The 26553-nt window shown below is 43.0% G+C and overlaps 1 protein-coding gene and 1 long non-coding RNA gene across 2 annotated transcripts in view; one reads left to right on the forward strand and one right to left on the reverse strand.

Moving 5' to 3' along the window:
• LOC107983078 (uncharacterized) lies at positions 1–16013 on the reverse strand. The gene is made up of 3 exons (XR_010005403.1): positions 15141–16013; positions 10603–10754; positions 1–1082 (listed from the first exon to the last, which is right to left on the reverse strand). It is a non-coding gene; the product is annotated as an uncharacterized LOC107983078 (long non-coding RNA).
• perp (p53 apoptosis effector related to PMP22) overlaps positions 12932–26553 on the forward strand; it is a 17661-nt gene continuing 4039 nt past the window's right edge. Inside the window, exons 1-2 of the mRNA XM_003223282.4 lie at positions 12932–13351; positions 25948–26091. Of these exons, the coding sequence (XP_003223330.1) occupies positions 13138–13351; positions 25948–26091 (358 nt within the window). The 5' untranslated portion in view covers positions 12932–13137. The remainder of the gene's footprint in view (positions 13352–25947; positions 26092–26553) is intronic.

Genomic DNA, 26553 nt, shown 5'->3' on the forward strand with positions numbered 1-26553 from the left:
TGGGGTATAAATAAAGTTTTATTATTATTATTATTCTCATACATAAAGTCTCAGACATTATTTCTTAATATTCATCCTAATTTTAAAACATTATTTTCTACTTTCCCTGAGAAACACAGAAATACATATACTATTGAAAAGAAAGGCACACCAAATAATCCCAAGGAATTCTTCATCAAGTCTTTTTTTCAAGGGGAAATTGAACAATATGTTGGAAATTTAGATTTTATAATAGTCAAACTTTCCATTTAAAAGCATTCCCAGTCCTTCCCGAACTCTGAAGGATCTTTTGACTGAAGGTATCCTGTCAGAATGTCCATCTCAGCCACATCTGCCACTTTCACAATCCATTCCTCCACTTCCGGTGTTTCCTCCAATTTCCAAGTCTATGCATAAACGATTCTCACAGCAGTTGTCATCTGGGTGAAGAGTTTGTCAGGTGTCTTCAAAAGTGATCTGTCTGTTATTCTTAGTAGGAATGTCTCTGGGTTCATGGGTATTTTAAGCTTTAGCATTTTTTCAATGGTTTAATGGATCTCAATCCAAAAGTTTTTTGTTTTCTTGCAGGACCACCATATATGGAAAAATGATCCCATTGCTTATTTGCATTTCCAACAAGTATTTTTAATTGTGGCTGCATTTTGGCTATTTTGACAGGTGTCATTTAGGATTGATAAAACATTTTATAGAAATTTTCCAGAAGTGAATAGTTTCTGAATATTTTATTTTTTACTTTCCAGAGGTGTTCCCACTCATCTAAGCTGATTGAACGGCCAACATTTTCGGCCCATTTTATTCTACATTCCTTGACATCACAGAACACTCTTCATGAGATTTGTTCAGATGTTTGCCTCTAGGTCAGAGAGTGTGACTTGCCAAAGGTCACCAAATGGATTTCCAGGTCTGAGTGGAGATTCAAATCCTGTTCTCAATAGTCTGAGTTCAGTACTCAATACTGTCTCTCATAAACATTAGGAAAAGCTTCCAAAGAGCAGTTTGACAGTGGAATATGCTGCCTCAGAGCGTGGTGGAGTCCTTTCTGAAGGCTTTCAAACAGAAGCTGGATAATTCCAATGATAGCTCTGTATAAATAAAGGAAAAAGATGAAGGTAGGATTGGAAGAAAGGCAAGCAGACAGGCTGGATAAAGGAAAAAAGGAAGGAGTTTGTATATCAGGGCTAGGCAAAGTACATTCCATTGGACAAATGCAGTGCTCAGGCCTGTTTTTATGACCTCCGGGAAACCTCTAAAATACTCTCCATTTAGGGCCAGAGCAGTGTTGCTGGGAGGCTATACAATTCTGCAAACCTCAGTGCTGGTTTTCAGATTCACACACACACCCTTTCTGGAATTTCCACATGCTCTGAGAAGCAAAGCATTCCCATTTTTTACCATACTGCTGTGCCCTACTATGAATTCTGTTGCCCAGAGGCTATCGGTCTTTTGGGAGGGCTGAGCATACGTAAAAAATGATCTCCAATCTAGTTCCTGAAGCAGGTATGATCACAGCATATTGGACTAAGTGACCGAATGAACTGGAATCACAGTTCTAAAAACCTCTCCTATATGTAAAGCTTATTGCAGGAAGAAATCTAGCACAGTAGTGATTGGAAATGAAGAAAAATTGTGCATCACCCCAGGTATTTTGCGCATCACTGTGTATTTTGATGTCCTTCTTTAACACAGCAACTCTCAAAAATTGGTATACACTGGGGGTTGATTCTAGGACTCTCCCATGAATCCAAAATCCTTGGATGCTCAAGTCTCAAAGTAAAATGCTCATAGTAAAATAGTGTCTCTTATATAACATGGCAAAATCAAGGTTTGCTTTTTGCAAGGGGGGGGGGGGTTCATTTTCAAGCCGTGGAAGGTTGAATCTCTGGGTGTAGAATTCATGGATAAAGAGGGATAACTGTAAATACCCCACCCATAGTCTAAAGTAGTACAGTCTCAACTGTTACCATCTTAGCCTACCATCTCCTTCTTCATTGTATGCATAATTGACAAGGTCTTTGCAACAGGTCCACAACTAGTTTGATTCATCTTTGGCAAATAAAGTTTTTGTAGATAAAGAATTATTGAGGGGGTTTCTGACTCAAATCCGTTGAGCCCATGGCTTTTAAAAAGCAAGGAATGAAAGGGAATGGCTAAATAAAATTCAAGACATAAGAAACATGGATAGGCTTACCTTCTTACTTTCGAAGAGCAAAGGCATATCAATAAAGGAGACGGATTGGAGTAGAGTTACAGAATATTTAAAACAACAAAACTACAAGACACTGATATAAAAATAAATATATAAAACAAATAAGGTGTAAACATGAGGAAAATTAGTTAGATACAGCAAGAAACACACACACACACACACAAAACAAAAAACAAGGAGTAAAAATACGATGATACAACTCAAGGAACCAGGAACATAGGAAGAAGACAGGAGAAGAAAACGCCAAGAAACAATAATGGATCAAGGAAAAGGATCAAAACCCCCCAGAAGAATTCTGGGAAGTCAGCAGCAAATAAAACTAGATCTTTCTCACTCTTTTTTACCTTTATCTTGAACATCTTTGTGCACTTTCCCCCCTTTTTCCCATCCCATCCACCGTCCCTTTTCAATCTTTTTCCCTAACCTTTCCCCCCCTTTTATGTCGTACTTCTTTTTCTCTAATTTTTTCATGATTTTATACTCTTTTCATCTTTTGTTTTTAATAATAAAACTTTAATAAAGATTATTTATTTTTAAAAAAGCAAGGAATCTGGACAGCATGGAGATGACTCTGTGAGCTGGGAATGTATGACTGACAGGGAGATTGCAGAAAGCTTTCTGGCAGATTTGATGGTTTAGTCTGGAAAATGTACCTTTTGCTAATTCTCTTCTAATCTTCACATGCCCATATGAGTACACAAAAGTTAACATTTCTAGATAAGGTCACAACTGCATAAATGGAAAAGCTGCCTAGATTTCCCAGACACCTGCACTCCATACAGTTACAGTGCCATGATTCCACTGTAACTGCCATGGTTCAGGCTTATGGAATCATAGGATTTGTGATTTCATTTAGAATTCTGTCAAAGGGTTCCTCTAATGCCTCTAAATTACATATTCAGTATTCGACAAGATGCAGCCAGGGTGGTTGAAGTGAATCTATACTGCTATACAGGCATATCTCAAGGTGTGCCTTGCCTTGCACTTCAAGGTGCAGGAGGGCTGAATCAGCTCCATGGTTATTACATGATTCAGTATAAAGCAGTTTTGACCCATGTTACAGAAGGGAGATACTCTAGAACGTTACCAAAATTCCAGAGTATCCAACTACTTTGGACATGTGTATTCAATTGTTCATTGCACAGGTGATTACTTGCCATCCCACTTTCTCCAGGCTCAAGAAGCTCAGAGACAGCAGATGGTACCTCCTTTGCTTCCTTTAATCTTAACTTAGCAGTGCCCACCGGGGATGAAAAGGGTGGCGGACAATCCTTGACATGTGGAGTGATGATATCCAGAGTACCAATGAGATTGGAGAGGAGAACTGCTCCTCCACTCCCCCTCCTCTGTTACTTCAGCACTCTGAATATCCCCACTCTAGAGGCTAAGCTGCGTCTGTCACCATTTTTGTGCCTAGTGGGCACTGTTAACGGAAGATCGGGGGGGGGGGGGGAATTAAGAGTGAATGGTGCTGAACTGTTTTGGACACCATGTAGCCAGCTACCATCCAACTGTTGGGGCTTTGTGGGAGCATGGAGTGTATGAAATGAAATAATGAAACTTTATTTATAACCCGCCCTATTTCCCCAAAGGAATTCAGGGTGACTTACAACAAATTACACAGAGGCAAACATTCAATGCTGACAATAATATGTAAACAAATCAAAAACAACTCAATAAATTATAAAACAACTTAAATAAAACAATACATAACATAATCCACATGTAGTCTCCATGCAGTTCCTGAGCCTGCTCAGATGGACAGTGTAGCCTCCAGTAATGCTGATTCAGGGAAGCCAACTCTGGATCAGCTTTGTGGAATCTGCCATCAAGATGCACCCTCAGTTAACAAATCCATCAGGAGTGATGCTATTTTCATATAATCTTTTATGCATACCTGTGATGTCTCATGGGCCTTGTAGTCCCGTTCCTAGTACTATTGTGGCAGACGAGGAGGAAAACATGGGATTTCCACCGGTTCAGCCAGAATCGGAGCCCCTGCACCTGGAGGATGTTTGCCCTCAAGAAGTTAGCCAAACAAGCCTTGGGCAGAATTCTCCCCCGTTTTCCCGAAAGGACAATTATAATAGAGATAGAGGAGCCAGGGAGGCTAATCGCCGGAGCCTCAGAATCGCAGCCAAACAACTAGCTGATTAGGTCTGCTTCCCTTGGGAAATTCTAAGGAGTCATGCATCTGGACAGAGTTGGGTTTCGCTTCTCGTTCTCCAGGGAAAGTGTTCTTCTGGCGGGAAACGAGACCCTATATAGGAGTTTTGCCGCAAAGGGAACCTTGCGGAGTCAATTTGTCAGCTTGAGGAGTGAGATCGTGTGTGGACTTCGTAACCCCAGTTCCTTGTTTCCCGGACCAAGTTCCAAGCCTGCCTTGTTTCACGTTTGCTGCGGACCTCGCCACGGACCTTGTTCTTGCTTCTTGTTTGCCTCGTTTCAAGTCTTTGTTCTAGCCAAGAATCAAGTTTGTTTTCCAGCCTTGTTGTCAAGCTTCAATGGACTAAAAGACCTTGTCATCTCCCCACACTATTGCTTGGCAAAGTGTGTGTTTCGGTTAATGGATTATAACTTTGGACTCTAATATCACATATTGGACATTATTTTCCTGGACTATATTTGACCTTTCCTGAAAGGTCTACTTCTGAACTATATTCTTCACTTGTTTTTATTGACTTTATATATTTCTTTAATAAAGATGTTAGATAGAATCTGGCCTCTGCGCATGGTTATTGGTGTTCTGTAGCCTGGGTCCTGACAGTTTGACTCCGCCACCCTAAGCACCAATTAACCTAGGCCAGAATGTCTACAGGAACCGGGGCGGAAGCCCAACCACTCAGCTACACCATTTCCAAGGAAGAATTCGACAGGATCCGAGATACACTCCGTACGCAGGAGGGAGAAATACGGGGCTTGAAAGAACGCGGTGTCCGGCTCCCTGCCCTAGCGCTTCCAACCAAGTTTTCTGGAGAAGCCTCCAAGGTTCATGTTTTCCGTCGCCAGTGCCAGGCGTACATAGAAGCCCGCCAAGCCTTCCCCAAGAAGAAGTCAAGGTGGCGTGGATTTACAGCCTCCTAGATGGGCCTGCGGCCAATTGGGCGACGGCGCTATTTGATGCGGGCTCCATGCACCTAAGTTCCGCGCAAAACTTCCTGAACCACCTTAAGGCGACATGGGGGATCGAGGACAACAAGGAGGCGGCCGGCCATAAACTCCGGCGTCTCTTCCAAGGGGACAGGCCGTTGTCCCAGTACATAGCCGAGTTCCGGGTGCTGGCTCAGAACACCGGCTGGAACGATATAGCCCTCAGAGGACAGTTTCGTGAGGGTCTCAACATCGAGATGCAGGAAGAAATCTCTAAGGTGGATCCTCCAGATTCTCTTGAGAGACTTATCAATCATTGTTTACGAGCCGAAGTCCTGCTTGCCAACAAAAAACAGTGGCTCCGAGGCCAGAGTGGAAGAGCCGGAGTGAAACCCCCCGCTTCCGCCAGTATTCAGCCACGTCCAGTGTGGAGATCCCCACCACCAGCCCCAAACCCCAGGGGAAGCGAGGAGGAGCCGATGTAGTTGGGCAATGTGCGCCCGAGACTAGATGTTGCCGAAAAGGCCCGCCGCCAACGTTTAAACCTCTGTTGGTACTGCGGGAATGGGGGGCACTTCGCCAAAGGATGCCCAGCCAAGGGAAAGCCCACCGCCCGCCTGGTGGAGGTGTCCTCCGCGGAGCCGTAAGCGGCCGCGGCGACTGGAATCAAGCCGGCGGGGGAAGCCAGCGACCGGGCGTAGAGAGGCTTGACAACCCGGTCAAAAACCCCGCTCAAGAGCCGCAAACCGGGGTCCTATTTCTCCTGGTGATTACGCTGTGGTCGGTGAAAAAGGGACCCGTCATGATCCATGCCATGATAGACTCAGGGGCAACAAACTATTTCATCGATAGAGAGTATGCCGACTCTCTGGGATTACAATATCACGATTTCAAGAATGCCCGGATGGTGCAGGCCATAGATGGTCGTCCCCTAAAGCCGGGTCCAGTAAGCCAATGGACTGAACCCACCAGGATGTGAATAAAGGAACACATGGAAGAAATTTCCTTCTTCGTTACCGAGGTTCCCCACTTCCCTGTGATTTTGGGGATTCCATGGCTGACGCTCCACGACCCAAACATCTCCTGGTCCAACAGAGAACTACAGTTTGCCTCAAGATATTGCCAAAACCATTGTCTAGTAGCCAAGGTATGCCATGCCACAGACGCTGAGCCCGTCATCACCTTGCCCAAGAAATATTCGGACTTTTGGGATGTTTTCAATGAAAAGGAAGCCGAGAAACTACCCCCACATAGACCCTACGACTGTGCCATTGACTTGGAGGAGGGGGCCCCGATTCCGCGAGGACACCTCTACTCCCTGACTGAACCAGAGCAAGAAGCTCTCAGGGAGTTTAGAGTCAAACCTTCGCAAGGGATTCATCAGACCCTCTCAATCCCCAGCTGCTTCCCCAGTGATGTTTGTGAAAAAGAAGTCAGGGGACCTACGCTTGGTTGTGGACTATAGAGCTTTGAACAATATCACGAAGCGGAATCGCTACCCCCTGCCTTTGATCTCGGACCTATTAGACCGGCTTCGAGGGGCCAAGGTTTACACCAAGCTGGATCTCTGGGGGGCTTACAATCTAGTTCGCATCAGAGAAGGGGACGAATGGAAAACCGCCTTCCAGACCAAATTCGGATTATTTGAGTCCCTAGTCATGAATTACGGATTATCCGGAGCTCCCGCAACATTCCAGCATTTTGTCAACGATATCTTCCAGGATTATCTAGATCGGCTCTTGATCATATACTTGGACAATTTTTTGGTGTTTTCTAGATCACAATCGGAGCACGAGCAACACGTCAGAATGGTGCTACAACGATTGCGGGATCATGGACTATATGCCAAGTTAGAAAAATGCGCCTTTGATCTACATGAGGTAGACTTCCTGGGATACCGCGTCTCGCCACTAGGGCTCTCCATGGACCCGGCAAAGGTTTCGGCAGTATTGGAATGGCGGGCGCCAACCAACAAGAAGGAAGTGCAGCGCTTCTTGGGGTTTGCAAACTACTACCGCAAATTCATCCCAGACTTCGCTCGCTGGTCTGACCCAATCACCAGCTGCATCCGTGGGAAACAGCCTTTCCGCTGGACGGAGCAAGCAGAGAAAGGGTTCCAGCAGCTAAAGAAGTTATTCACGACCCAGCCAATTCTACAGCACCCTGATCCTAAAACCCCTTTTGTTGTACAGGCTGACGCCTCTGATGTGGCAATTGGGGCTGTACTCATGCAACCAGTGGGAGAGCATCTTCATCCTTGTGCCTATTACTCCCGTCAACTAACAGCCCCAGAGAGAAATTACACTATTTGGGAGAAAGAACTTTTGGCCATAAAGGCAGCTTTTGAAAATTGGAGACATTGGTTGGAAGGGGCCAAATTTCCCATTGAGGTTCATACTGATCATCGTAATTTGGAGCATCTAAGAACTGCACAAAAGCTAAATCAAAGGCAGCAGCGCTGGGCTTTGTTCTTTGAACGTTTTGACTTCCAGATCCATTATGTGACCCCGGCTCAGACCAAGCAAGCAGATGCTCTATCACGGAAACCGGAGTATGCTGCAGGGCGCAGAGAGACCTCAGAATCTCGATTGCTGCAACCCGAAAACTTTGCCACGCTCACAGTGGGAAACACCAAATCCACTCCAACTGAACCAACTCCCTCTAACCCAGAATCCCTTTGCTCTCAAGAAATTAGAGCCAGTCAACAGACAGATGCCTGGGCTCAAGAACAGATTCGCCAAGGACTACGTTTCCCATTCTCACTTAAAGATGGCCTGCTATGCTACAGGAACCATGTTTACATCCCTCCAGGCCCCGGCAGAGAAAAGGCACTTCGTCTGTGTCATGACAGCAAGGCAGCAGGGCATTTCGGGCTATTTAAAACCATGCACTTGATCCTGCGAGACTTCTGGTGGCCCAAGATCCGCAAGGATGTGGAGAAATATGTCAATACCTGTCCTGTATGTCAGCGCTCCAAGACACAAAGGGAGAAGCCCTCAGGGCTACTTCATCCCCTTCCCACTCCTTCTCGTCCATGGGAGATAATTTCCGCGGATTTTATCACTGACTTACCACCCTCCCTTGGATTCACCACGATTCTAGTAGTGGTGGATCTTTTTACCAAGTTGGCCCATTTCATTCCCTGTGATGGCCTTCCCACGGCCAAAGAGACTGCAGATTTATTCCTTCAACATATCTTCCGCCTGCATGGTTTGCCCAAGAGTTTAGTCACTGACCGTGGATCTCAATTCACCTCTCGTTTCTGGAAGGCACTGCAACAACTATTGGGCATAGACTCTCGTTTATCTTCAGCTCACCATCCCCAAACGGATAGGCAAACGGAGCGCACCAATGCCACTTTGGAACAATACCTTAGCTGTTATGTAAACTATCAACAGGACAATTGGGCGTCCCTATTATCTCTGTCAGAGTTTGCCTACAACAACGGTGTCCAGGCTTCAACTAAAGAAACCCCGTTCTTTGCAAACTACGGTTTCCATCCACGTTTCTTTCCTTCTGTCATTGAAACCTCAGAAGTCCCCGCAGCGGAGGACTGGCTGCAAGAACTCACAGCGGTGCAACAACTCTTGCACCAGCAACTGGATCAAGCCAAGGAGGACTATAAACGCCACGTTGATGGTCATCGCCAGCCGGGCCCCGAGATCAAGGTAGGAGATTGGGTTCTATTGTCCACTCGCTTTTTGCCCTCCCACCGTCCCTGCCGGAAGCTAGATGCCCGTTTCATTGGTCCCTACCCAGTGGTGGCGCAACTTAACCCCGTGACTTTCAAACTCCAACTTCCGCGCTCCATGCGCATTCATCCAGTGTTTCATCGTTCCCTGCTCCTTCCGGCGGATGGTGTACGCCCTGATGCGAGCCAGCCGGCCCCCACCCCTGTTTTGGTGGACGGGGAGGAGGAATTCAAGGTTCAGGACATTTTGGATTCTCGCTTTCATCGCCGCTGCCTTCAGTATCTCATTGACTGGGTGGGTTTTGGCCCCGAAGAACGCTCTTGGGAAGACGCTTCCACAGTCCATGCCCCCGACTTAGTCCGCCGCTTCCATCAGGCCTACCCTGCCAAGCCGTGGCCCCGCGCCCCGAGGAGAGGGCCCATGTTGGAGAGGGGCCTTGAGGGGGGGGATAGTGTGATGTCTCATGGGCCTTGTAGTCCCGTTCCTAGTACTATTGTGGCAGACGAGGAGGAAAACATGGGATTTCCACCGGTTCAGCCAGAATCGGAGCCCCTGCACCTGGAGGATGTTTGCCCTCAAGAAGTTAGCCAAACAAGCCTTGGGCAGAATTCTCCCCCGTTTTCCCGAAAGGACAATTATAATAGAGATAGAGGAGCCAGGGAGGCTAATCGCCGGAGCCTCAGAATCGCAGCCAAACAACTAGCTGATTAGGTCTGCTTCCCTTGGGAAATTCTAAGGAGTCATGCATCTGGACAGAGTTGGGTTTCGCTTCTCGTTCTCCAGGGAAAGTGTTCTTCTGGCGGGAAACGAGACCCTATATAGGAGTTTTGCCGCAAAGGGAACCTTGCGGAGTCAATTTGTCAGCTTGGGGAGTGAGATCGTGTGTGGACTTCGTAACCCCAGTTCCTTGTTTCCCGGACCAAGTTCCAAGCCTGCCTTGTTTCACGTTTGCCACGGACCTCGCCACGGACCTTGTTCTTGCTTCTTGTTTGCCTCGTTTCAAGTCTTTGTTCTAGCCAAGAATCAAGTTTGTTTTCCAGCCTTGTTGTCAAGCTTCAATGGACTAAAAGACCTTGTCATCTCCCCACACTATTGCTTGGCAAAGTGTGTGTTTCGGTTAATGGATTATAACTTTGGACTCTAATATCACATATTGGACATTATTTTCCTGGACTATATTTGACCTTTCCTGAAAGGTCTACTTCTGAACTATATTCTTCACTTGTTTTTATTGACTTTATATATTTCTTTAATAAAGATATTAGATAGAATCTGGCCTCTGCGCATGGTTATTGGTGTTCTGTAGCCTGGGTCCTGACAATACCAAGCTCCCATATCCTCCTTGCCCTCTGTCTAGCTGGAATGGTTTATTTCAAGTAGCAATATTATTGTGAGGATGATATAGAAAAAATAACAGATTTTTAATATACAGTTGCAGCAGGATGGCTTCAAGAAACATAGCAATAAAGAATATAATTTTGTGCCAGCTGATCAGACTCTAGCTCTGGGTGCCTGCCTGCCACGGACAAGGCAAACAGCGGCTGCCTCCAGAACCCTTTTCTGAGTAGGCATGAACAGCAAAAAAAGAAAAATCAGGAGAGGACATTAGCGTACCTCACCAATTACTCCCAGCATGTCAAAATGGTGATGATGATGATGATGATGATAATGATGATGATGATGATGATGATGATGGTGTTGGTGCTGGTAGTGGTAGTCATGGTGAGATGGTGTAAGAGCTGTAGCATGACCTAAGAATTTGGCCACTAAAATGGAAATCAGAGAAGGGGAGAATGAAAATGTCATTCCTGGCTGAATTTTGGAAAAAAATCTTCATATCTTCTAGAAGTTGTAGCATGTTTGTCTTTACTGATTCAAAGCTTACCTGAACAGGACACTTAGTTTTAATGTACGGATGTATGTGTAATGTTATTTCTGAATAAAGAGTCTGCTGGTGCCTACTGAACCTGTTCTCCTTTTTGTGATGTACACATGTTCTTTCTATTTTTGTCTGCCTGTAGTTCCAAATTTCCTGTACTAAATTTCCTGTTAAAGAAGTAATGTCCAGAAACACATCTTGTTTTTTATTAACCAAGTATATTAACTGAATATACCTGCAATTGAATGCCCTTGATGGTGCAGTTGGTTAAACCATGGAGCTGCTGACTGAAAGGTGGGCAGGAATCTTGGGAGTGGGGTGAGCTTTCGCTGTTAGCCATAGCTTCTGCCAAGCTAGCAGTTCAAAAACATGCAAATGTGAGTAGATCAATAGGTTCCGCTCTGGACATAACTGGACATAATGTCAGGGGAAAACCTTTACCTTTACTATATCTGCAATTACATAGTTTCGGGTGGGGCTTTTGATATTCTCAGCTAGATAGGTCCTGGCTTTCCAAAACTACATTTCCCAGAATTCTGCAGCAGCAAACCAGGCAATAAGGAGATATAAGCTTATGTCTATAATACTAAAGTGATCTCATTCCCTGGGAGTGCCATCTCATTAGAACATATGGTCTCTCCTCCTAGCACTGTGTCCAGACAACAATTCAAGATTTCAGTTGCCTCCTTAGCAACATACCCTCCCAACATTTCATATATGAAAAAGGAATCATGTGTGGTCAGGCAATATAAGAGTGTGAATAAGATGGCAAAATGATTTTAGTGAGGAAAAATAAACAAGCTTGGAGAGCAGTTTGGTTTTGCCTCAATTCCCCCTTTTCCTCTTCTCTTCTCCCACTGACTTAATTGACTATAATCGACTTTTGCATCCTGAACTCAGTATGTAACAGTTGAAACAGAAGGGGAATGTGGGAGGCGAAGAAAGAAACAGACTTTAAAAGAAGCTGAAAAAGTGAGAAGACAGATTAATTGGTACTGTTACTGCTAAATCAAGGTAGCTGAAGTGTTAGTAGCCCAAAAAAGATAAACGGTATGTGGAATGCTTCTTAAGCGAAACATGATTAGCAGCTTGCTCTTAAACACCTTTACTCAGAAGCAATATCCCATTGATTTCAATGGAATTTAATTTCCAGAAAGTCTCTTTGTGCATATGTGATTGTGGGACTTACTTTCAGGCCTTCACTGCTAATATGTATCAGTAATAAAAGTCATTTACCCAAAACTTGGAAGTGTTACTGTGGGTGCATCTCCACTGTAGAATTAATTCAGTATGACATGACATTAACTGCCATGGCTCAATGCTATGGAATCTTGGAAGTTGTACTTTTACAAGGTCCCTGGTGATGCAGCGGATTAAACCACTGAGCTGCTGAACTTGCTGACCAAAAGGTCAGCGGTTCGAATCCGGGGAGTGGGGTGAGCTTCCACTGTTAGCCCCTGCTTCTGCCAACCTAGCAGTTCGAAAACATGTAAATGTGAGTAGATCAATAGGTACTGTTCTGGCAGGAAGGTAACGGCGCTCCATGCAGTCTTACCAGCTACATTACCTTAGAGGTGTCTACGGACAACGCTGGCTCTTCGGCTTAGAAATGGAGATGTGCACCAACACCCGGAGTCAGGCACAACTAGACCTTTACCTTTACCCTTAGCCTTCTCAGCCAAAGAGCGCTAGTCCCATGATCCTATGGCATTAAGCTATTGAAGTTAAAGTGGTATGAATCTGCTTTAATTCTACAGTGTAGATGCACCCTGTGTTGGATAAACTCCCAGCATTTACATGCATGTTGGGAGACTGTCAAAATGGGCGAACGTGACTTTTCTAGGTTGTGCATTTACTTCAAACTACCAAAGATTGGTGGCTCCTTGTGCCTTCTTTGTAGTGACTTCTAATCTATTGCTCTCACACAGAAAGGAATGCAACTACTGTGGTTTAAACTCAGCTTATGAGTGCCGCACAGCATTGCTATTGTACTTGCCAGGAAGGGGTTAAGAGCCTGGGAGTGTCCTCGGAATCCAGGTTTGTTTATCAGCCAGTTTCTTTCTGGCTCAACAGGTTACTGCTGCCCTGCTGTTCTCAGCGCCTGGAATCTAGGTGCGGCCTTCTCCTCCCTAGGAGTTTGCTGACTACAAAGTGCCAGGCTTACTCACTGGCCCAGGGCAGCCTAGAGGGAATCTCTTGGAAGGAACCTTTTGTGCCTCTCTCATCAGGCTCCTTCACCCAACTTCTCCAGAAAGGTCTGCCTGCACAAAATGGTCCGGTGCGGTCTGGCCTGCTGGAGGTGCCGATGGCTCCTGCCCCTTCTCTTGGGTTTAGCCATCATCTTGGGCATCATTGCCTTGGCTGGTAGGGGGTGGCTGGAGTCGGCCGAAGCGCCTTATGTGCGCCAAGCATCGCTATGGTGGGACTGCTTCAAAGCAAATCCTGGTGACCTCAACTGGGCATGCAACTCCCTCATGGATTACAGTAAGTGCTGACACTTGGCAGGCATGTGGGGATTTGTGTGCGTGCATAAATAATTTCCAGGCAAAGATTCTGGATTGAAAATGTTTCAATCAATGCACACTACATGATAATGCAGGATGTTCCAAAAGGGAGAATAAGAAATTGTAGCTAAATGTACTTTTATTTACAAAATATTTACAAAACATTATCTATATGTTGTATATATGAAATAAAAATACACATAAATGCAAAAATATTTAATATAATGTATGAGTTTATTAATTTTACCTATGTATGCAGACTTTTGGGACACTCTGTAGTGTTGTGATGCCACTTTAACTGACACGGCTGCAAATATATGCACTTTAGGGTTTAGGATTTGTGTTCAGAATTCTCAGCGAGAAAGCACTAGTGCTTCACCAGATTACAATCCCCAAGACCTCACAGGAGGCAACCAAAGCAGCCAAAGGGGATTCAGAGCACTACAATTGCATAATGTGAAATGTTCCCAGAAAAGATGTGGTTGTGGATTAAGTGGGCACTGAATGGATTGAAATAATTAACTGGGGAAGATTGAAAATAAGAGTTGTGCTTGTGTAGAGAAACACATGGTTTAAGCCGGTTAATCAGTGTTTACTATGTCTCATGGCATATCTTTAAAGCAGTACATTGTCCAAAGGGCGACTTTGCAATAAAGTCATTTGGAATGACAGAAAAATTACATTCTGGGTCTAGGCCTGGATCTCTGAGTGCAGTTACTTACATTGTGCATTAAATAAAAGGCTGAACCATTACTATTTGCAAAAAATGTCACCCTTCAGCGCAGAAAAATAAAGTTTGTGACTGGATGGACATCTTGGAACAAAGAGAAATTAAACAGATCTGCCATTTAAAGGCCAGGCAATACCCTAAATGCACCAGATCAACTCTGATCTAGGAAGCAAAGCAGGATGAACCCAGGTTAGTATTTGTACGGGGACCATCAATTAATACCAGATACCATTGATTATATTTCAGAAGGAAGGAATTGGCAAAACTACATTTGAATATATCCCACTTATGAAAATCCTATGAAATTCATGGGGTCACTATTAAGACACACACACAAAAAGAACAAAAGATATGTGAGGAGAGGAAAGTATATCAAAACCATTGGGAGAGGAGTAAAACCGCAAGAATGCAGTTTAAGCATTCTGTAATGTGAACTCTTCTAAATGCAACAGCAACAATAGAAGGGAACATGAGTCACTTGGACAAGTAATCCCCCTTTTGCTTTAAAGGCCCAGGATGAGACTATGGGCTGCCACTCCCTTTACCTGACTCAACTTGCCTTTTATTTTCAGCTCCCAGCTTTTGATTAGTTGTTTATTTTAAATGCAAATGCTCCCAAACCTTTTCAGTCACAGAGCACCTTTGAAATATGAAATTCAAGGTGGAGCACTACATTTCATCTTGCAGATACATATTGTATTTGATAAATAAAATGGCAATAATATTGATGAAGCAAGGTAGTTTCACAATTTAAGCATGCAAGACATTTAAGTTTTATAATTCAAAATTTTTATTTTCTCCACCAATTTCACATTACATGCACAAAAGGGGAGAGGGAGGAGAAAAATCGTGACAAAACTGTAAGACAAAATATTTGAGAATGAATTCAGAGCAAATATTGCAGATCCACAATTTGTTACATGCATGCAACAGGCTATTATACTTTTCTACACGCTATTTATGGGTGCAAAAAATTACCATATTGAGACCCCCCCCATTTATTATTATTAATAATAATAATAATGAAAAAAATCCTTACCTTTTTGCAGAGCACTTAGAACTGTTTTGCAGAGCACCATATGCTCTGCAGAGCACAATTTGAGAAACAGCACTAAAAGGTCTGTTGCCTGACAAGTGTAGTTGTGTGAAGGAAGAATTTCCAAGTATTCTTGGAGCCTTACCTGTCAATGAAATACAGATTGTTTTTATGTTTCATAGTGCAATTTTTGCGCAATATTTCATTACTAAATTCTAAACACTTTTTGTTGCCATATGGTCTTGCTAGAAAATGTTGTAAATTGATGCTGTACATGCGAATAGCATGGATGGGGGAAAGCTAATTACATTATAAAAAGACATGTTTCTTGCCCTCCTGTTCATTAAAAGAGCTGAAAGTAAACTTCAGCAGTGAATATACATCTTTTGAAACAAAAATGTATTTGGATCATACAAGTGGAATATAACATATCTACATTTCCTCACAAAATTTTTTAGAAAACGGCAAAAGTGGCATACACACACACACACACACACACACACACACACACACACACATGTTCCATATATACTCTCCCACTTCCAGTGTCGCCTATTGTCTACACCTTATTAATATCAAACTCTTCTCACTCTTATATCCATCCTTTTTCCATTTCCCCCCTCCCCTGCCCTGCATTGAATATACATCCATATCCACAATCATTCGGCACAAATTGCTATCCAGAGAGCTATTTACATGCAACTGAGGTTTTACATATACCTTGTGGAATCATTTTTTCTGTTACTTTTTGAGCACCATATGATTTAATAAAGTGTTATTTTCTGTAATAATTTAAGCTTCAGCAGGGAGCCAGTATAATTGAGAGGTTTGAGCACTGGACTAGGACTCGGGAGATGAGGTTTCAAACCACCTCTTGGCCATGGAAACCTACAGGGTGACCTTATTTATTTATTTATTTATTTACCATATTTATATCCTCCTTTCTCTACCCCTGGGGGGACTCAAGGTGACTTACAAATGGCACTACATAGTGCCTAAAACATGAACATAAAATAAGATTAGATTAAAATTGAACATACATAAAAACATAGTTAAAATACAATCCAATGCTGAGACACATCATCCAAAGGCGAGGTCTAAGGCCGTTCCATGATCAATTGCACGATTTCAAGTAAATTTGTTGCACTGTACTATTTCTCAAAGACTTTAAGCATGTCTCACATTCTTTCAGCCTCAGAGGAATGACAAACCGGAGCAGAAATCTTGCCAAGAAAACCCTGTGATAAGTTTGTCTTAAGGTCACCATAAGCTGGAAACAACAAGCTTAAATAATGAAACAAAATTCAGAAACCCATAGGTGGGCAATGCCTTTATCAGGGCCATCTGAATTCCAAAATAATATGTAAGCCTTTGAGAACTGTTCATCAGGCCAGATGGCTACAAATAAATAAATGAATACTTTCTTTTAGAACGAGTACAATAGAGTCTTGCTTATCCAACCTCCACTTATCCAGCATTCTGTATTATCCAACGCAGTCAGCCTTTTCGTAGTCAGTGCTTTTGTAGTCAATGTTTTCAATACATTGCGATATTTTGGTGCTAAATTCATAAATACAGTAATTACTACATTACGTTACCATGTACTGAACTGCTTTTTCTGTTGATTTGTTGTAAAACATGATGTTTTGCTACTTAATTTGTAAAATCATAATGTAATTTGATTTTAATAGGCTTTTCCTTAGTCCCTCCTTATTATCCAACATTTTCACTTATCCAACGTTCTGCCGGCCCATTTATGTTGGATAAGTGAGATTATACTGTATATGCTTTTGACCATGGAAGTTTGTGATTAAAATCATTTTTAGATAAGAGTTACAAGCTTTTTCAATAATGCATTACCATGCTTCAATGAACTTGAGCCTAGAATTGCCTCTATCCCAGAAAAAGATATGTAGTGTTTACCATGCTTCTGCATGCAAAAACAAGAGCAGCAAAGAATCTTTAATGCTGGGCTTTAGCGCAGCAGGTTAAACCACCAGCTGCAGTAAATCTTGTTAATCAAAAGGCTGACAGTTCGAAGCCAGGATCAGGGTGAGCTCCTGGCCTTTAGCCCAGCTTACGCCTTTCCAGTGGTTCAAAAACAAAATGTGAGTAGATAAGTATTTTAAGGCACCCATAAAGAAATGCCAGAAAAATGCCAGCTATTCAATCAAGGAGGAAGTTTATAAACAAAGCTCTCCGGCAGGGAGATGGAGTGACAGTACCCCACCTTGGCCGGAACTGAGCACAAGCCTCTAAGATGCTAAAGATGGGAAAGGCCTATATATACCTCTATCCATGTACAATTGTCTGTCTTGTTTGTGTATAAAACGGCACTGAATGTTTGGCACATATTTATGTTCTGTGATACACCCTGAGTCCCTTTTGGGGTGAGAAGGGCACAATATAAATACTGTAAATAAATAAACAAATAATCTTCCTTCTAGATCAGTGGTTCCCAACCTTTCGTCCTCCAGGTTTTTGGGACTTCAGTTCCCACAATTCCAAATAGCTGGTAAACTGGCTGGGATTTCTGGGAGCTGAAGTCCTAAACAAGTGGAGGACCAAAGTTTGGGAACCACTTCAGACCATAGTGTCCTCTAAAATTTAACATAATGATAGAGTATACCTGCAGTTTAAGTACAGACAAACTTCATTTTAGTTCAGTAGAACATGTAAAAAAACCCCAGCTGTTTTTGGATTCTTAATTGTAATTCCCTCCCCACACATAACCTCAAAAGTAATGTCTTGGAGTTAAAATCCCACACTTTCTTTGCCAATGTTATTGCTTCTCCTATGAAAGGTAAGGTGTGGAAGTCTTGCATTTCTAAGTCTTAAACTCCTAATAACACTTACCAGTTATTACTAGTATTAATTTATTTATTACAATATTTATATCCCGCCCTTCTCACCCAACAGGGGACTCAGGGTGGCTTGGTGTTAACAAGGTGTGTTACAATGTGTGTTACAATGAATCATTAGAAACAGACTTCTGCTAAAATATCCAAGCCCAGCAAAGCGGATTCATGCAAATTTTTCTCATTTATTTATGTTAGAAATGTATTGCCTCACAGCCCACACAGGCTCCCTGAGAGATGAAGAAATCAACACAAAACAGTACAACCATTTAAAAAAATATATAATAATAACACAATAAAATACTGTTTTATAATTTTAAAACATTTCTAAAATACAATTCTAAAATCAATTTTAAAACTGATTATTTTTAAATATTAAAGGCAATGCACAACAGTATTTTTAACTGCCTGCCAGACACTCAAAAGAGATTAGGCTAGCCAGAAAAATGAAGACTATCGTTGTCCTTTGAAGTTGGACTTTCGCATCCATGAATTCTGCATTCAGCAATTCAAACATCCACAGCTGCAAAATATCCTCCTACAAAAAATCTCAAAAGCTAACATCTTGCCATTTTTAGAAGGGATGCCATTTTACTATGTCCTTGTATACAATGAGACTTGAGGACTGGAACAAAACCTCAGCGGATACCATGGGCTCACTGTATAGAGAGACATATGCATCTGTGCCATGAGTAAATTGAGGGAGGGATGTGTAGAAGTGTGATCCAAATATCTCCTTCCCATCACCTCCACCATAATCATTATTCAAATTTCCTGTCTCTGAAAGCAAATTAAGGCCAAGCAAAAACGAAATTCACAAGTTTTGACCATGGGAAATACAGCCAGTCCTCCATATCCGCAGATCCTGCATCCATGGTTTGAAAATATCCCCAGCCCTCCACCTCAAAAATAAATTCACAAAGGCAGAACTGGCCCGAGGTAATTTCAACTGTTAAGCAAAAAAATTTTTGCCCCCCCCCCCCCGGCGCAGCAGGAGGTGGGGTGTGGCCGCGCACCCTGGCCCTGCCTCCCACGTCACGTGCCCTGACCACGCCTCTCGCGCTAAAGACGGGTCCAGCGCGGGCCGGAAGAAGAGGTAGGCCTTCTTGGAGAGCTTGCTTGCTACCGAACAGGCCTTCCTGTTCAGTGGCAAGCGAGCCCATGGTCCCCGCCGGGGGGGGGGACCTCGACGGCACCCCCAGGGACCGTGCGCCCGAAGCGGGGGCTTCAATGGCCTCCATGTTGGGCCGGGCCTACACAAAGGCAAACCTTGATCTTGCCATTTATGTAAGGGACACCATTTTACTACACCACCGTATATAATGAGATCTGAGCAGTCCTGGAACCAAACCTTAGGGCCCTTCCACACAGCCATATAACCCAGAATATCAGAGCAGAAAATCTCACAATATCTGCTTTGAATTGCCATATATTCCAGTTCAAAGCAGAAAATGTGGGATTTTATTCAGCTGTGTGGAAGGGGGCTCAGTGAATACCAAAAGTCCATTGTATTTTTTCCACCCGTAGGCTTAAAGCAACTCTCAAAAGACCTCTTAATATCAGGAGTGGGAACTGTGCACCTTTCCAGATGTTGTTGGATTGCTCCCACCACAGCCAATAACTAGGAATACTGGGAGATGCAAGTCCGACAACATCTTGAGGACCACATCATTCCCATTCCTGATATGGCTGCACTGAATATGTTCAAAAGGGTGTCTGGGAACGTAGTGGCAAGCTTTAACCTGATCTAAGCACATTCAGTTGAAGTGGCCAGAAGCTAATACAAAGAAGGCATGTATCAGTTTTCAGTTGTCTGTAGACAATATATGGCAGGATTTGCTTACAAACAAAAGAGCTTTGTTTATAGAAGGAAGAAGGTTTAGTACACACATACAATATTGTTCATGCAAAGGTTTATGATCCCTGAGCTACAGCTAATTTGGGCAAGTAAAGTTGCTGCAAAAATAGTGGCAGCAGTTTAACCGTGAGAAAACCTCATTTTGTGACCATTCTTGTTTGCACTTTTTACCTTTATCAACTTGATATAGACACAGGGTCTATTCCCATCCCAATTTGCACTTCCAAGAATTTGCAGCACTTTATCAGTCACCTCGTGTTTACAATATTTATATGGTGCACCTTACCCAGTCTACTTTTACAACCTCTCCGTTTTAATCCATGTTTTTATTCGTTCTTGTCATTTGTTTTTATTGGCTAATGTTTACATTTTTATAATTGTGCATGTTTTTTGTCTATTGTTGTGTTTTATATTGCTATTGTTTTTATTCGGGCTTGGCCCCATGTAAGCCGCCCTGTGTCCCCTTTGGGGAGATAGAGGCGGGGTATAAAAATAAAGTTGTTGTTGTTATTATTATTATTATTATTATTATTATTATTATTATTATTATTATATTTTTATGCTGCAATTATCTTTTGTGATAGAATTTCATCTGTTTTATTATTTACTTCAGTAATTTTTATGTAATCATATTTTACAGTAGTTTTTACTTGGGTTAAAGAATCATATTGGGTTAGAATATATGACAGAAAAGTTTGGACACATCAAATAAATTTGCTTTTCTTTTAATTCATAAATATCATAGTAGCATATGTGTTCTTACGAGCATCTATGAAGAATGCACAGAACTTCCATTTGTTTCCATTACTCTCATAACTCTTAAGTCTTGGGCAAGAAGAATGGCAAAGCCTTAGGCAAATTTCAGTTTAGGCCAAGAGCAAATTGAAATCCTTTTCACTGCAAGGCAACCTTTCTCTGATCCATTGTTTTGTTGCTTGAAGTCTGTAATTTAGCATAAACCAGGCAGGGTTTGTCCTTGGAATGTGGAATATCTTGGTCAGCGCTAGATTTCAAATCAAGAAATTCATTAGTACTGGAAATGCAGGCCCGGCCCAACACGGCACGCTGGCCACGCCCCCGCGTTGGGCACCACCTTCCCAGGGGCGCTATTGAACCCCTGGGAGGCGGGGCCACACCTGGCGGAGGCGGGGCCATGTGATGTGGAGGCGTGGCCAGCTCTGGCCCCGCCTCCCGCGGGGCGCGCCATGGTGCAGCCAGGCCAGGCCGCACCCCGCGGGAGGCGGGACCGGCCACGCCTCCCATGGTGCGCGCCCGCTGCAGCGGGAGTCCTTTCAGGCTGCGGCCTGGAAGAAATCCTGCTGCAGCTTGGCTACGCCAGGGCGCACCCCGCGGGAGGCAGGACCAGCCATGCCTCCCACGGCGCGCGCCCACTGCAGCAGGAGTCCTTTCAGGCTGCGGCCTGGAAGAACTCCTGCCGCAGCTTGGCTGCGCCAGGGCGCGCCCCGCAGGAGGCGGGGCCACGTTTGGCCCCGCCTCCCGCGCCGCGCACCCTGGCCCCGCCTCCCATGCCGCCCGCGCCGCGGGAGGCGTGGCCGCCCGGCGTTGGAGGCGGGCTTAGGGCGCGGGGGGCGGGGCCAGTCCTGGCCACGCCTCCTGCGGCGCAGGGGAGGGGGCGCAAAAAAAAAGTTGCGTACCCCTTCGAATTTCCTTGGGCCGGTCCTGTGGAAATGAAAATATTTGAGAGAGGAGCTTTTAAACATGGGTGGCATACAATAAATATTTTTTCTCCCACTCAATGATAAAATCTTAAACTTCTTTCAGGGTCCAGGCATGTTGGTCTATAGGTAACGCAAGGAATGAGTTCTATGGAACAAGAGAAGGAGAACTAATGTCTAGAGGCAGAGTTATGATCAACCCATACATCAATGGGATATTATTGTGTTTAGCGGCAAGTAAAAGTTGCAGGCTTTGTGAGATTGCAACCTAACTCCAGGTAAACAAATTTTCAAAGACAATTCCTATATATGTTCACGGAGGATACTGAAATGTGAGCAATAGAGAGCCTTAAAAGAGGGAGCTAGACAGCATTTGGGGTACACATGTTAAATAGATTGGTTCCTGTGCTCCCCCACACATCATGCATTGAGATGCCTTTTTTCAAAGGGTGACATGATCAAAGTGCTTTGGGTTTGGGATGTAAGAAGGAATGTTTTTGTACCTCCTTGGTAGTTTTATATCTGGAAAATGATTCTGCCAGGTGGCGTAGATGCATAAAAATAAAACACTTGCTATAAAGTATCTGGATTATCTGACTGGCATTGTTCGGGCTTCAGGAGTCTAAAGAACCAGGATGGTTGTGGGGATTGATCCTCGGATGATGGAACACAGACTTTTCAGTAAGGTCTGGGTCTGTTGAGGTGTTTTATTAATCTGAAGCAATCCAGTTTACTTTGGATTAATCCGGGTTAGCTTGAGATGTCGTTTGGTTAACATGTGATGGCTTGCCAGTTTTGGTCCTATATAGAAGGGCCCCCAAAGGAGCCTGAGTCTATACTGCCATATAATCCAATTCAATGCACATAATCTGGATTTTTTTATGGTAGTGTAGATGGGGACTAAGGTGACCCTAAGGCATTTCTTGGCAAGGTTTGTTCAGAGGGGAGTTGCTTTTCCATATCTCTGAAGCTGAGACAACGTGACTCATCCAAAGCCACCAAGTGTGTTTTCAAGGCCGAGTGGGGACTTGAACTCTAATCTCACACAATCACAGCCCAGTGCTCAAACCACTATACCAATTGCCAGCAGTTTGCATGTGTTTTTTGCTTGTATGATAGGACAATGGATGAAGTGTGGAGTAATGCATTCATCGCTGCCCAAATAATAGATGTGAACCAAGTTCTGATTAAAAGCTGTAAACTTTTATTCCATCCTACCCAGGCATAAGACAGCTAATGTGAAAATTATTGTCTTGTTCATGGAACCTATAATTGGCCAGTGATTCTTATTCAAGTTTGTACTTGTTAAGTATGAATCTTGCAGACAGTAGGAGATAGCCATGTACAGAGAGTTTCGGAGTGGCTCCCTTGCCATGCTGTTAATGATGATAATACTATGAGTATTACAAAAAAAAGAAGAAAAAAAAGAAAAAAGATCTGAATGACATCTTAGCACTCTCAGCACTTCATGTGTATTTGTTTTTGTTTTTTAAAACACATTCATTCATTAAGTCTCCAAACTAGAGTACTTTCTAGTACTATCATTAGCTTTCTAATTAAGAACTGCTTAAATTGTTACATGGAAATCATCTTCATCAACTGTCCTAATTAGCAATTCAGTGCATGTTTATATAGTTTGCTCTAGTCTTGCTCTCTAATTTTTTATTGTCTGTTTCTAAAGCTTATGGTTGTGAAACAGAGGTAGGGAAGGTGTGGCCTCCAGAATTTGCTGGGTAGCAACTCCCATCAGATCTAGACAGATTAGCCAATGATGAAGAATTGTGCAAGTTGCCCTCTAATACTGTCCTGAGATAGGCTCCACACTCCCATTTGTTGTTAGAGAAGTCTCAATTACAAATATTGATGTGGGAAAAATGGGGGTGGCAGAGATCTTGTTAAAATGGCACTAGGAGCTGCATGAAGCCCCCAAGTCACATTTCCCCAACCCTTGCGCTAGTAGAAAGAAACTCAGTTGAGAAAAGAAAGAGTTACCCTATTCATGTATAAGTCTAGAGATTGTAGTCAAAAATAAACTCAAAATCCCAGGGTCAATGTATTCAAAAGACAATGTAAGTACTAGACAGTAAATAAAATGCCAGTATTGTATTCTTATCAGAAAAAGAGAGCAACCTCTCTTCTTAATAGAGTGGGAAAAACAAAATTTAGTCAATCCTAGGAGAACCTAAATGAGGCACCAAATCCTTTCTACTCTCTCTGTTGTGGACCTGCTTCTGGCTTTGTGAACACCTGGCTGGGGAAATGGTAGCAGTGGATGGGCAGCTGGTCCCCTGAGGTTGCATTCGTGCAGTGGTTCTCAACATAGGGTCCCCAGATGTTTTTGGCCTACAACTCCCAGAAATCCCGGCCACTTTACCACCTGTTAAGATATCTGGGAGTTGAAGGCCAAAAACATCCGGGAACCCCAGGTTGAGAACCACTGCAGTAGTGCTTTCCCTACTCCATGGAATAACCATTGACATCCACAGGTCGTATCAAAATTCATAATTCTGTCCCCAAAGCCTGCCTTTGACTTACACATGAGGTTGACTTTATACATGTGTATATACGGTATTTAATTTACTCCTGAAGTCCATGACTGGCTTTATTCACGTTGCTTTTCCAACTCTGTTCAGCCTGTGCAAAATTGCTCCCTTTTTCAATCTGGCCACTTAGGCCCCTTCTACACTGCCATATAAATCCACATTATCTGTTTCAGACTGGATTATATGGCAGTGTAGTCTCATATAATCCAGTTCAAAGCAAATTATGTGGATTATCTGCTTTGATAATCTGGATTATATGGCAGTGTAGAAGGGGCCTTAGAAATCCTGGGGTCTGTAGTTTGATTGAGGCACTGGCGTTACCTGACTGAGAATTCTAAATATCACCCCCCCCCCCCAAAATGTAAATCCCAGGATAAGATTTTCTCATGAAGTTGGAGATGTGCATCCTTCAGAGCCAAGAATTCTTAGGCCCCTTCTACATTGCCATATTATTCTGATTTGAACAGGATTGTATGAGTCTACACTGCCATATTATCTGGTTCAAAGCAGATAATCTGGATTTTATATGGCAGTGTAGAAGGGGCAATAGAACAACTAGGATATGAGCCAAATTCTTCAATTAAGTTTAAGTGCACACAGGATTGTCAACTCAAAGAAATGTCTCATTTCAAAGTTGCAATCCCAAATAGCTAAGACTGGGATTTTCTTTTCTGACCAGGATCCCTTTTACTTTACATAATGATTCCTGTTTAACTATCATGTCTGTATCCTGTGGAATTCTGACATTTGTAGTTTTCGGAGGGATATTTAGATTTCTCAGCTAAATAGTTCGAATACCTGAAATGCTTTAATTGTAAATTTATGTTATATATTATGTTTTCAAATGTTTTTTGCGAAATTTATTCAGTTTGGCCCCAAATCTAGTTGCTTGACCTGTTAATAGTAAAACCCATTAAATGACTGAATGACATGTCAATAACTTTATGAATCCCATTGTTTCAGTGGGGGCCCTTCTACACTGCCATGTAATCCAGACTATCAAGGCAGATAATCCACATGATCTGCTTTGAACTGGATTATCTGAGTCCACACGGCCATATAATCCAGTTCAAAGCAGATAATCTGGATTTTATACAGCTGTGCAGAAGGGGCCTGGGTCTTCTCTAGTTATCACTTGTTGTTCTTGTTGAGTGTGTTCAAGTCCTTTCCAACTTATGACGACCCTAAGGTAAACATACCATAGGGTTTTATTCAGAGAATGTTTTCCTTTGCTTTTTTTGAGGGTGACTGGCCTAAGGTCACCCAGTGGGTTATTATGGTCAAGGTGGTATTTGAACCCTGGTTTCCAGAGTTGTAGATGAATACTCAAAGCACCACATTTTACTGGTTGTCTAGGTGGTGCAGCTGGTTATTTTTAATTTTTTTAATTTATTACTTTTAACCAGCACAGCTGGTTAAACTGCTAAGATGCAAAAGTTGCTGACTGGAAGGTTGGCTGTTTGAATCTGGGTGAGCTCCCATTGTTAGCCTCATCGTCTGCAACCTAGTAGTTCAAAAACATGCAAATATGAGTAGATCAATAGGTAATGCTCCGGCAGGAAGGTACGGTGCTTCATGCAGTCATGTAGGACACATGACCTAGGAGGTGTCTATGATCAATGCTGGCTCTTTGGCTTAGAAATGTAGATGGGTACCACCTCCCAGAATCAACTCGGCTAGACTTAATGTTAAGGGGAAACTTTTACCTTTACTAGGGGAACTCTCAGTCAGATTTAGACCCTTATACTAAAAGTAAACCTTTTTACACATTTTATTCCAAACAGATATACTTTGTTAAAAATTTATAATCCTTAAAATAAATGCTTTATGTAAATAATTTGTCTCTTCTTTCCCCCTCACTCTTCTTCCTCCAAGGTTGGGGTAAAGCTGCAGCTGCGACATACCTAGTTGGCTTTTGCATCCTGTGTATCTGCTTCTGCCTCGCAGTCATTGCATTTTCCATTGAAGTACTGCGGTGGAACTTTGTTCGAGGAATCGGGGGTTTGCTGTTTGTTGTTGGTAAGGCTGTTGCTACCATCCCAAAATTTCTTTTGCTGTCTGAAGGAGAATCATATATTTTATTTTTTAAGTCATAGACAAAAAGATTATTCCCTCTCTACCCCCCCCCTCTCTCCAGTCATCTCTCCATATTTGTGGTTTTTAGTTTTGTGGATTTGATTTTTAAAAGATCTGTATGTTGCCATTCAACTAATCTCTCCTCCCCTTTGCTTAAACCGTGTTCTGGGCACAATTTCCATCCATCTTCCTGCCATCCTCAAGTATCAATGTTTTCAGCCTGACAAATTTATTTAAAAAACATAAAATCGATCACTATAAAAGTAAAACCGAGTATCAGAATATCAGGAAAAAAACCCTGGTAATTACACTTAAAACACCTACCAAAGGGTCGGAGGACTCCTTTGGAAACTGGTTCATGTATACAAACTAGGAGTCTCGCTTATCCGACCTTCACTCATCTAA

The sequence above is a fragment of the Anolis carolinensis genome, chromosome 1 (assembly GCF_035594765.1).
Source record: "Anolis carolinensis isolate JA03-04 chromosome 1, rAnoCar3.1.pri, whole genome shotgun sequence".
Lineage (NCBI taxonomy): Eukaryota > Metazoa > Chordata > Lepidosauria > Squamata > Dactyloidae > Anolis > Anolis carolinensis.